This window comes from Stegostoma tigrinum, chromosome 34 (genome assembly GCF_030684315.1).
Source record: "Stegostoma tigrinum isolate sSteTig4 chromosome 34, sSteTig4.hap1, whole genome shotgun sequence".
Lineage (NCBI taxonomy): Eukaryota > Metazoa > Chordata > Chondrichthyes > Orectolobiformes > Stegostomatidae > Stegostoma > Stegostoma tigrinum.
This window is the reverse complement of record NC_081387.1, coordinates 18,756,243-18,769,567: the sequence shown is the minus strand read 5'-3', so window position 1 is coordinate 18,769,567 and position 13,325 is coordinate 18,756,243. Positions and strand designations below refer to the sequence as shown.

The 13,325-nt window shown below is 42.4% G+C and overlaps 1 protein-coding gene across 1 annotated transcript; it reads right to left on the bottom strand.

The window, feature by feature from the left end:
- Window positions 1–640: 640 nt before the first annotated feature.
- Window positions 641–4,168, bottom strand: LOC132206237 (probable G-protein coupled receptor 139). The gene is made up of 2 exons (XM_059639615.1): window positions 4,105–4,168; window positions 641–1,548 (listed from the first exon to the last, which is right to left on the bottom strand). Exons 1-2 carry the CDS (start codon window positions 4,166–4,168, stop codon window positions 641–643), a joined length of 972 nt encoding a protein of 323 aa, XP_059495598.1.
- Window positions 4,169–13,325: the final 9,157 nt, after the last annotated feature.

Genomic DNA, 13,325 nt, shown 5'->3' with positions numbered 1-13,325 from the left:
CTTTACTGGCTCTATCCCCACCTCTTTGACCTGTCTGTTTCCTCTCTACCTATCTCCTCCTGTACCCATTTATATCCACCTCCCCCTCTCTTCTTATTTATTTTAGAACCCCCTTCCCGTCCCCCATTTCTGAAGAAGTGTCTAGGCCCGAAACGCCACTTTTCCAGCTCCTCTGGTGTTGCTTGGCTTCCTGTGTTCACCCAGCTCTACGCCCTGCTATCACAGAATCTCCAGCATCCGCAGTTTCTACTATCTCAGATGCTAGAGATCACAGTTTGTCAGATGGCTTCCATGCAGAGACACATAAATTTTGTTCATTTAGATATTCGCCATATTGGCATCTATTGACCAGAGGGCAGTTAAGAGCTCAAAACATGGCTGTAGGTCTGATGTCGCATGTGGCACAGACCAGGTAAAGATGATGGAATTCGTTTAGGATGTTAATTCTTAGATGGCAAGTAACTTTCGAGCTTAAGAATCAGTAATGTCTCAGTGGTCACCATTCGTTGAGTTTTTTTTAATTAAATGGTGGCCTGCCGTGGAGGGCTTTGTCCCCAGAAGCCACAATATTAGCTTTGTACTGAGGATTGTTGATTCAGTGAGGTCATCATTACACCATCAACTTCTCCGTAAATGAAAATTACATATGTAGCTTACAGAGAATAGAATAGGGAGACTTGACTAGTTTCTTCATCTCCTCTCTGAACCTCCTCTGGGTCAGTGCATAAATACATGTGTTTGTGCAGGAGCTGGTACACATCATCAGAAATGTCACCCTGATTGCCAAATAGAGTGAGTTTGATCCGACAAATGTCACTGTCTGGGTGACACCGACACAGATATGGATCACAGTGATGGGCATCGACAGCACCACGAAGCACCCAGAGATGGTGAAGAGCAGAATGATGGAGGTCCTCCTGCTCTTCAGCTCGGGGTCACTGCCCAACTTCCCAGCACCACCACTGCTGCTGACTTTCAGGGCTCGGCGAGCTCTGCTGGCCACTAGGATGTGCTGCGCAGTGAGAGAATTCAACAACAGGAGCAGGGGAATAGGAAGAAACATGGTTGAGATGTTGGTGACCCACCGGTGAGCTGTCCAGCCTGGTGAAGTGTGGTAACTGGTGATGGTGTGGCAGCCCCACTGTACACTGTTCACAACATAAGCAGCCTCATAGCGAAAAGGTAAGGGAATGTTGATTATAATGTTAAGCACGCTCACAGTGGATATGACCACATTGGCCTTTCTTTCAGTGCAATACCTCACCTTCAATCTGTGGCAGCAAATTACTACAAAGCGGTCAAAGGTGAAGGCTATGGTGAACCAGATGGACAGCTGGAGGCTCAGCCCTTGCAGGAAAGTGTTGAGTCGGCAGATGAGAGTGTAGTTCATCGGCGAGCCTGGGAAATGATTCATGATTATCTCATTCACAATCACGTTGAAGACAAGTACCATCAAATCTGCAGTTGCCATGGCCCTCATGTAGCAAGTGATTCCTTGGGAAAGGCCACACTTCCCATCAGAAAGAATCAACAGTGTCATCAGGTTCGCTGAAAACAGAAAGAACGATCAGTAGATATGTGCACAGATGAGGTCAGTAATTGCAAGTCTCTGAGATGCTGCTGGTAATTCGAGACTTGTATAACACAGATACATCGTGCCATCAGGAACACATTGTCTGTATTGTGGCATTAATTAGAAGGTGATTTTGCACCGCTTGGTCTCCAAATGTCAAGATAACCTTTTTTTCTCATTTAGAAACAGATCAGAGAAGATTTACCTGTCTCACAAGTTGATTACGGTATTGTTTTGTGAAGAAAGTTTATGCCAATATCCATTCGACTTCAGAAGGATGTGAGGTGATCTCATTGAAACATTTAAGATCTTGAGGGAACTGGATAATGTGGAACACGTGGAAATGGTTTTCTCTTGAGGGAGGAGATTAAAATTGAGGACACAGTTTAGGAATAAGCTGTTTCCCATTTCTAACAGGGATAAGGAGATTTTTACTCTCTCAGACGTTGGTTAAGATATGGATCGTCTTCCCCCACACATGGTTGTGGCTGAATCTAGAAGACTGAGTTAGATGCATTTTGGACACACAAGGGATTCAAGGGCTATGGAATGCAGGCAGGACAGTGGAGATCACTCAAACCATGGTCCCTCTGAAAGGTGGAAGCATTTCAAAGCGCCAATTGGCCCATTCCAGCTTCTCATTCATATGTTCCCATTCTCCTCTTCTGTGGTTTACTTCCATCAAAAAAGTTGTCATTTTCAAAATTCTGAAACGTCTGCCACTGCCATCGAGAATCTGTGTGTCTCAGTGTGAAACATAATGAGGATTCTGCCTCCACAGCTCTGTCTGTGGCAAAAAGTTCCAAACACACAAACCACTGAGGGAACAAATTCCTCCTCATCTCAGAATTAATTCATCACTCCTTTACTATTTGAGTATTTGCTCTGGGACATTTTGTGACTGAACAGGCAAGAAAAATATCACAACAGGTTTAATGTGGAATTTCAAGGATTACAATGATGGGAAGGAGAATTTCTTTTAGAATTTCTATTAGAACAGGTTGTGGTCCAATTTTCAGGGCAAAGCAGAAACAGCCAAAGAACTCCCATGAGGGGAATGATCCTCCAGCATTTACCTGGTCAAGCTCCTTAAGAATCCAATATGTCTCAATGAGGTCAACTTTCATTCTTCTACATTCCAGTGAGTGGAGTCCCACTCTGTTTAACTTTTGCTCATAACACAGTCCCTCCACACTTGTGATCATCCTGATGCTCCTTGTCTGAATAGCTTCTGATTTTTTTTAACTTTTCCTCAATAACAGGCCGAAAACTGTACACAGTACTCCAGGGGTGTAACCTATGGGTTAAATATGGACCAATATTCCGTGACCCTTCCAAGCGACTGGTTGCACCTTTGTGCTCGCTTTCGATGTTTCATGCGCAAGGACCTCAACTCAATTCGTTTTCCAGCTTTCTGTCGCTTTTTACTGTTGATATAAAACTCTGTCCTTTTGTTCTACCCTCCAAAATGAACAACATGATATGATTCCACATTACTGTCCATTTGACAATGATTTGTTTAACCTATCAATATCTTTCTGCAAAACATTGTGCCTTCTCACAATCTACTTTTCCAACTATGCTTGATGTCACCTGCAAATTTAGCTGCAGTGCATTCATTTCTTCCTCCAAGTTGTGAATATATACTGTAAACAATAGCAATCCCAACAATGATCCCTGTGGTATCCCACAGATCATGGATGGCAGAACTGTAAATGAATACATCATTAATTCTCACTGTCTGTTGGACAATTGTCCATCCTGACCAATAAGCTACCTCCAAGAACAAGGGCTGTTATGACTCGACCTTCTGTGAGGAACATTGTTGAACACCTTCGAAAATCCCAGTTAAAACACATCTCCTGATTCCCCTCTATCCAGCTAGATGAGGCTTCGTTTTCCAATAAATTTGACAGTCACAGTAGTCCTTTCATGGAGCTGTACTGACTCTGCCTGATCAGATTAATATTTTCCAAATGGTACGCTGTCTCATCTTAACTAATTGATTCCAACGTATTTTCAAATATCTATATAATAACCCATGTTTTGCCTTCCTTTTCAGTTTTCCAAACCTCTGGTAATTCTGCACAACCCAAGGATTTTAGTAAATTCGTAAATTACAGCCAAAGCATCCAGTATCTCTTTTTGGATCAGGCCCAGGAACATAGTTTCCTTTAGCTCCAATAATTTTTTCAAATATTCCTTCTTCAGCAATGGAGATAGGACTTAAATAATGCACCATACTCTGTAGCAATGGTAAGAGGCTCAAAGTATCATCCATCGTAAGGAATGATGCAAAATATCTGTTTCAGTCCTCTGTCATTTTCTTGTATTCTTCATTGAGGTTAAGCACAATTCTTTCCAACCCAGGCAGGAGGAATTGCTCTCAAACTGAAACTGATGGTAATGAAGCGAAGACAAACTCAATAATCAGGAGGAGATTCATTTGATTGGTGAAGCTCCAAATTGCAGAGACTCAATTCAAAACCGCACAGGCAAGAACAATGTCAAAGCGGCTTTTACCAACTTACCAGGAATTCCAAAGATTGCAAGAATGGGAAAGAGAATTTCTATTGGAAGTGCCCCAGGTGCCATTTTCAGGTGAAAGCCGGAACAGTCACAATGAAGCAATGCCTTGAAACACGTTCAATTTATGCACAAGACAATCCTCCAATGAATTTCATTAATTAAGATTTCATTAATCTCAGAATTTTTAACAAACAAGTTCATATCGCACACCCTTGAGCAGCATTTACGCTGAGCACTGTGATCACCAGAGAATTCATGTCCTGAACTCTCAGCTTTGGCTTCTCAGAGGGCCATGATGGAGCTGCCTGCCTCGGTGTGACCTTAATTGATTGTGAAGAGTAAATTAATTCAGGAGGGAGGCACACAGCTTCGAGTTTCAACCATTTCAATCAAACTGTGTTACGATTTGACCCTGGATATAGTGATACTATAACCCAGTCCTTCTTGCCCTGGAAGTGAAATCATACAACAATGCCACATGAGCCCACAATCACAACATTCTAATCTTACCCTCCTCTTCCTCCCTTTCATTATGTATCCAGTGAGAAATGAGAAAGTATTCTGAACAAAATTACTGACTGGCCTTAACCCACCCTCACCCTCACATCAGAACTTGGTCCATTGCTTAAATATAAGGTTTTGCCCATTGAAGACAGAGAGGACAACAAAAGATTTCTCTCGGAGGGTTGACAGCCCTTGAGATTCCCTTCCTCAAAAAGCAGTGGATGCAGAATATTAAACTATTTTAAACTACAGGTCGGTAGATTCTTGATTATAAAGTGGATTACAGATTATCGAGGTCACTCAGGAATATCGAGGTGATGTCAAAATCATGATCAACGGTTTTCTCACTGAGCAGCAAGACAGACTGAAAGGGCAAAGTGGCCTACTTTTTTTTTATGTTTGTATTTTCAATTCCCATCTCACAATCATGTGGTAAAATGACTCAAGTCAATGCGCTGACATCAATAAGCAGTGAGAACCTCTCATTCTCATGACAAGTGCGGTTGTCCACACAACTTCCAAGCTGTCAACATCCCTCTAACACTCCTGTTTTATTCAAGTGGCTTTCCATTCTTCAAGACATTTCTGGAAGGAGCCACCACCTTACAGAACATTAGAATAAAATTCTGGTAAAACCAATACATGGCAATGTATCACAGAATTTTACTTTTTGTCTTAGGCACCAGGAAAACCAGAACACTTTCAGCGATTACTAATTTAAAATGTGTCCAACTCTTTTTGAAAATTTCCTCTATCAGCGTTCACTGCACCTTCCTTCGATACCCTTGTGGGAAGAAATGTCTCTTCATCTCTGTATTAAATCTGTGACCTGTTATCCGAAAATGATGAGTCTTGTTCTGGATTTCCACACATGAGAAAACATTGTTTCTGTGTCTGCTTTGTCAAGTGTCAAGCCATGTGTCAAATATCACGATGCAGTAGTTTTAGCAGATGCCGATGATGTCTCACATACAGCATTACATGTTGCCTGATGGTTATGTTGGAATTCAGAAGTAGATAGGAGGGCCAGAATATCTGGGGATGGGACGAGTGTTTGGGAGAAAACTGAAGGATGCAAAGCTCATAAAACTGAAAATTCTAAACGAAAATTGACATCAAGAAAATGACATGCATCCATTGAAATGATGCTTGAAATACAATTGTTGGAGTTTCAGTGGGACACCAAATGTAGTGTTGGGAATTTCGAAGGAATCCTCAGAAAAGAGGGCAGCTGGAAATGAAATAGTTATTGAAACCGTAAGTGTGTTAAACATTTTTTTCCTCAATTATTGATAAAAGGAATCAAGGTTTTCCAGCTTTTATTTCAAAGTCAAGAGCTCCTGAAATGATAGAAAAACATCAGATGTGAAATTCCACAGGCCGGGAGTGGTCCGAAATTTTGATTGGAGTGACCTGGAAGCTGCAGGCAAAAGGAGGAAGAAGAAGAAAATTGGAGGAGAACTAAGGAGCCCAGCACTGCTTCCATTATTTTTCAGGAACGACATGCTGATTATGAACAGATCATTGTACAGAGCTGTAACTGAAGCATCAGATAAAGGTGACTGGTGGGACAACAATATGAATATTCTCATGAAGGCTGCTGAGGAGGTTCCACAGCAGCCCATCATTTTGCAGAAGACTGTGCTTGTGGAGCATTGTTTGTTTGTCGGCTGCTGTAAGATGTGAATTGGTGGCTAAATCCTCAATCATCTGTGTGAAAATACATCTCCAAAACAGGTGAGGTTGAGCCCAGTCCTTCAGCATAAGTGATAGGGACATTACCACTGCATACCATGAACACTACCACGACATTTACAGCTAGTATTTTTCGTCAACCCAAATTATTCAAAACTTCAAAAATTTTGGGGAGTTCAGAAATCGAACGGACACTTCTGAACTGTAAGAAGTATTGCATTGAGAATTACAAAAACTAACATAGACACAGAACAAATGTATTTTGAAACAAATTATGGCAGATGCTGGAAACTGTACTGTGAGCAACAAATGCTGGAGATCGCAGTGGATCAGATGGCATCCATGCAGAGACACACGTATTTTAAGAGTCAAATATGTGGCCATAGGTCTGATGTCGCATGCAGGACAGACCAGCTAAAGATGGTAGAATTCCTTTGGGACATTATTTCTTAGATGGCAAGTAACTTTCAAACTTAACAATCAATAATGCTTGCATGGCCATTCTTCAGTGAGCATCTTATTGAATCGATAATTCACTGTTTGTTATGGTGGAATTTGACCCTGTAACCCAGGATATTAGCTTTGCATTTTGGATTGCTGGTCCAGTGAGGTTATCCTTCCACCGGGATCTGCCACGTAAATGTAACTTATTTGTGTAGCTGAAAAAGCAGAGCATAAGGAGATTTTACCAGATGCTTCATCTCCTCTCTGAATCTCCTCTGGGTCAGTGCATATACACACGTGTTTGTGCAGAAGCTGATGCACGTCATCGGGAATGTCACCCTGATTGCCAAATAGAGTGAGTTTGATTCTTGGAATCTCAATGTCTGGGTGACACAGACACACATATCGATCACAGTGATGGGCACCGCAAGTATCACAAAGCATCCAGAGATGGTAAAGAGTAGAACGATGGAGGTCTTCCTGCTCTTCAATTCAGGGTCTCTGCCCATCTTCCCAGCACCATCACTGCAGCTGCCCTTCAGGGCTCGGCGAGCTCTGCTGGCCACTAGGAAGTGCCGGGTGGTGAGAGAATTCATCAACAGGAGCAGGGGAATAGGAACAAATGAGTTTGAGATGTTGGTGACCCACCGGTGAGCTGCCCAGCCCAGTGAAGTGTGATAATTGGTAATGGCATGGCAGCCCCACTGTACACTGTTCACAACATAAGCAGCCTCACAGCGAAAAAGTAAGGGAATGTTGATCATCATGTGAAGCACACTCACCGTGGATATGACCACATTGGCCGTTCTTTCAGTGCAATACCTCGCCTTCAATCTATGGTAGCAAATTGTTACAAAGCTGTCAAAGGTGAAGGCTATGGTGAACCAGATGGAAAGATGGAGGCTCAGCCCTTGCAGGAAAATATTGAGTTGGCAGATGGGAGTGTAGTTCAATGGCGAGCCTGGGAAATGATTCCTGATGATCTGGTTCACAACCACAGTGAAGACAAGTACCATGAAATCTGCCGTTGTCATGGCCTTCATGTAGCAAGTGATTCCTTGTGAAAGGCCACAATTCCCTCGAGAAAGAATCAACAGTGTCATCAGGTTCGCTGAAAAATAAAGAAAAAAGGCAGATCATGAGATGTACCAAACGCTCAGTGGATAAATGCATGGATGAGGTCAGGAATTGCAAGACTCTTGGGAGCTGCTGATAATTTTAGATTTGTACAACAATGAAAGATGGTGCCATCTTATTGGCAACGCATTGTCTGTGTCGTGGAATTAATCAGAAGGTGATTTTGCACAGCGCGGTTTCCATATTTCAGGACAATGCTTTTATTTTCTAATTTAGAAGCAGAACAGAGAAAATTTACCTGCCTAACTCCTGGGAATCATGTCTTATTTGGTGAAGAAAGGTTATGCTGATATTTATTTAAGTTCGGAGGGATGTGAGGTGATTGCATTGAAATATTTAAGATCTTGAGGGCACTGGATAAAGTGAATAAGGTGGAGTTCTCTTGAGGGAGAAGATTATAATGAGAGGACACAGTTTCGGAACAAGCAGTTTCTCATTTCAAACAGAGATAAGGAGAGTATTATTCCTTAAATGGATGATTAATATATTGAATCCTCTTCCCTTCAACATTGTGGTGGCTCAGTCTCGAAAACTGAGTTAGATATATTTTGGATACACATGGGATTCAAGGGCGATGAAATGCAGGTAGGCCAGCAGAGATCACTCCGATCAACCATGATCCTACTGAAAGGTGGGAGGTCTTCAAAGGGCCAAATAGCCTGTTCCTGCTTCTCATTCACATTTCCCATTTCTGCTCTTCTATGGCTAACTTCTGTACACCCTTGTGCCTTCTCATAAGAGATGACCAGGTGTAGAGCTGAATGAACATGGCAGGCCAAACTGGTTCTTAGGAGCAGAAACTGCTTTTCCACCTATGTTTGGTGTCCTGTGCAAATTTGACTCCAGTACATTCAGTCCTTTTCTCCAGGTTGTTAATATTTATAGTAAACAGTAACAATCCCAGCACTGATCGCTGTGGAAACTCACAGGCAATGGATGGCTATGCTGTAAATGAATACCTTATCAATACTCACTGTATCCTGGCCATTGGAAAATTCTCTATCCAGACCAATAAGTTACGTCCAAAAACATGGGCTCTTATGACTCAACCTCCTGTGAGGAACATTGTTGAACACCTTCTCAAATCCTAATTAAGACATATCTGCTGATTCCCCTCTGTCCATTCGAGTTGAGACTTCCTTAAAATTTTCCAATAAATTACTCAGTCACAATTTTCCTTTCATGGGCCTGTGCTGACTCTGCTTGAAGACATTACTATTTTCCAAATGATACGCTATTTCATCTTTAATCATTGATTCCAATATATTTTCGACAATCGAGGTACTAACCCGTGTTTTGCATCACTTGCTTTTGGAAAAACAGTGTCATATTGTCAGTTTTCCAAACATCTGGTAGTTTTTCACAATCCAAGGATTTTAGTAAATTACAGTCAATATATCCAGTATCCCTGTATCTGTCGCTTTTTTTTAGATCAGGGCCTTTCGGCCCATTAGGTTTTTGAAAATTCCTTCTTGAGTGTTGGAGATAGGACTTAAATCACCCACTGTTTTGAAACGTCAGCTTTCCTGCTCCTCTGATGCTGCCTGGCCTGCTGTCTACATGCAGCTCCACACCTTGTTATCGCATGACTGTTGAAACTGCAACCTCCATTACTTAACTGCCATCAGAAAGTCTTTCTGCAACCACCTTCGATTTTGACCTTGTTTCTATCTCAACAGGCACTGCTCGACTGGCTGAGCAGTCAAGTATTTTCTGCTTATACACACCTCCGTGCTCATTTCTTTGGACAAGGGTCCACTCCCCGTCCCAACAATCTCTTTGCCCAACTCCAACATTCTCCCTCCACCTGGACCCCTTTGAGAACTGTTGACGTGACATTAGTCGCCTCAATTTCACTGTCCCCTCAACAAATCCAACCTATTTCTCTCTGAACTGACTGCACTCCATGCACTCAGATCTAACCCTGACGTTGTCATCAAGCCTGCGGATAAGGGTGGTGCTGTTGGACTCTGGTGTACTGACCTCTACCTTGCTGTTTCCATGTTGTATTACTCTCAGAAACTATCACCTTTCTTGATAGGAATTCCTTCAGGTAATATCAAGCAGTGAGAGATTGTGTGATATTTCGAGCCATGTAGGTGCATTGGTGACACAAATAGAATAATCAATTATGAACTGATTGCCGTAATGGAGGGTGACCAAGATAGGAAACTGAACTTTCTGCAACAACGGATCAGGGTGATTACTATGAATTCTACAGAACGGTAAAGGGTAAGAATAATTGATTGGAGGTGGCAATGTTGCAAATGTGATCCCACTGCATAAAAAGATTGGAGAGTGATAGCACAAAGCACCATTTATTTTTAAATTGATACGAGTGGTCAGGAAAATCCAAGAATTCAAACAATATGATGATTGGGCTGAATCACCATTGATCTATGGAAATCACTTTTGACAAAGTAATTGAGCTATTCGAGGATGTTGCCAGCAGATTGGCGAAGCAAGGTTGTGAACAGCTGGCCATTTTTTGATGCAAGTTTATAAGATTATGAATGGCATGGGGACAGAGGAAAGTATTAAGCACTTCCCTAGGTGGAGGGGTCAATTTCGAGGGGACGCAGGTTGCAGGTGCGGGGGCAGGGTGGGGGAAAGTTTAAAAAAGATGTGTCAGGCAAATCTTTCACACAAATGGTGGTGAGTGCCTGGAATACACTGCCATAGTAGGTAGTGGAAGGAAGCACAAAAGTCTCATTCAAAGAAGAACCTGCAAGAATACGTGAACAGTAATGCAATAGAGAGACACAGCTCCTGTGAGTGAAGGAAGGGCAAAGGTGTTGGCGCAGGTTTCAGGGACTGAAGGGCCTGTTCCTGTGCTTTATTGTTCTTTGTTCAGTGATACGAGCACTGGGCCATTCATCTCGAGGCAAAGACAATGTTATTCAATGTTTTAAAAAAATCTGAAATGGAATTTCTAACCAAGACAAAAAATCCATTGTCTATTGTTTGAAAGGCTTTTTTTTAACTGATGACCTTCAGGGATGCACCTTGTTGTTCGTCAAGATCTGGCTTACATGTGACTCCAGATGTGGCTGACTCTCAACTACCCTTTTGGCAATAAAGGAGAAACAATAAATGCTGGCCTGGACAGTCATTCCCACATCGTGGAGTAATTCTAACACTCAATGCAGTGTATCTTCATTATTAGAATGCTTTTTGATAAATTCTATTTGAGTTTAGAGCAAATCTACAGCGCATGGTTGAAGAAGGTGGACTGAGGATTGCTCAGATGTCAGGGAACAGACAACGAACTGAGATACCAAGGCGGAGAGCTGGATGAACACAGCAGGCCAAGCAGCATCAGAGGAGCAGGAAGGCTGACGTTTTGGGCTTGGGCCCTTCTTCAGAAAATGGCATATCAGACAATAGAACTGTAAGGGCCATTCTCAGATTTGCAGGCTGTGATGAGTTATGTACTGCAAGGAATGCATCGTGGACCCTAGCTGTTCATAATCTATGATTTGGATTTGAAGGAATGTATTGAATACAATTGACAATAGGTGCAGAAGTAGGCCATTTGGACATTCGAGCCAGCACCACCATTCATTATGATCATGGCTGATCATCCACAATCAGTATCCTGTTCCTGCCTTATCCCCAAACCCTTGATTCCAGTATCTTTAAGAGCTCTATCCACCTCTTTCTTGCAAGTTTGTGTGTGACAGAAAACTGTGTCGAAACGTTTGCTGTCAAGCTGACAGCGTCAGCAAGAATTTCACAGGCAGAGTGAACGGTAAGGAAATTTGAATAGAATATCATTCGGATAATTGTGAGGTTATCCATTTTGTTCGATGTAAACATTGCATACAATATTTATTAAATGGCCAAAGGTTAGAAATTGCTGAGGTCTAAAGATACCCGGGTGCCTTTGTTTGTTGGTGAATGAAAACGAGCATGTCGATGCCACATGCAATTAGGAAAGCAAATGGTCAGTTGTTATTGAGTGGAGGATAATTAATGTACATTTGTAAGGAAGTCATGCTATTTTGGTCTCCTTGCCAAGGAAATAAATATATTTTGCATGGAGGGTATGCAAAGTGATTCCCCAGACTTATCCTCAGGACAGTCTGAATTTCCTGTGGGGAGAGATTGAGGAGACAAGGATTGTATTCTCTGAAGTGTAACAAAATGAGAGGTGATGTCTTTGTGACTTCGGAAATTCTGAAAATGCTCAACAGGGGTGGCTTGCTGCTTCAGTGGCTAGCACTGCTGCCTCACAGCAACTTACGGGCTGGGTTCAATTTCACTCTTCGGTGACTGTCCGTATGGAGTTTGCACATTCTCCCTGTGTCTGAATTGGTATCCTCCTGGTGCTCTAGTTTCCACCCGAGTCCAAAGATGTACAGGCTAGGTGGGTTGGCCATGCTCAATTGCCCACAGCGTTCAGGGAGGATTTAGGTTAGGTTGGTTAAAGAAGGGTGGGGCTGGGTGGGAGTCAGTGTGAATTTGTTGGGCTGAAGGGACTATTTCGATATTGTACGGATGCAAAAGTCTAAGGATAGAACCAAAAGGAGGTATTCCCTGGCTGTACCAATGGATCCAGTTGCAGAATAAGGCGAAAGGCATTTAGGACTGCCAGTCACTAAGGATCTGCTGAATGTCTTTGACTTGAAACTGGAGCACATTGATACACAGATAATGGATTGTTCAGGGCAATTTGCCTTCCTCTAATAAAGAAAGCAAATGGCATCTTGGCATTTGCTACTTAAGGAATGGGACATAAATATAGTGTCATTCTATGGCAAATGTAAAAAGCATTATTGAGCTTCCACTGCAGCATTCTGTACAGTTTTGGGTCTGTGGCTGGAGGAGGGATGGAGTTGCATTGGATGGAGTTGAGAGGAGATTCCCTGGATTGATTTGAGAGATGAGAGATGCAAGGTTTGTCTTCTGAGGACAGGTTGAGCATTTTCAGCCTGTCCTGAACAACGTTGAGAGAGAATGAGATGAAATCCACGTGAAGAACATCTGAGTGCAGGATGGATTGACAAAGTAGACGGAGAGCTAATGTTTCCTCATGCTGCGACAGTCTAGAATCAGAGGCCAATGTTTCAGGTTCAGGGAGAAGCAAATTTAAAACAGAAATGAGGAAGAAATAATTCTCTCCAAGTGTCATGAATCTGTGCAAAGGACATTGAGTGAATATAGGAAAGAGATAAACCAACTTATCATGAGTAACGGGTTGAAAGTCTCAGAGAATGGTCTGGAAAGTGGAGTTGAGGTCGAGATGAGATCAGAAACAATTCCATTAAATGGCAGAGCTGGTAGAAGGGGCTGTTTGGCCTCCTCCTGCTCCTAGTGCTAATGCTCCTGGTATGTCAGCCCACCAATTTAACTTCAAAGACTCACTGTCCCGTTGCTAAGAAGTTCCATCAAGAATGAAAAGCTGCAACTCGTCTGAATAGCTGCTTCGTGTTTCGATGAA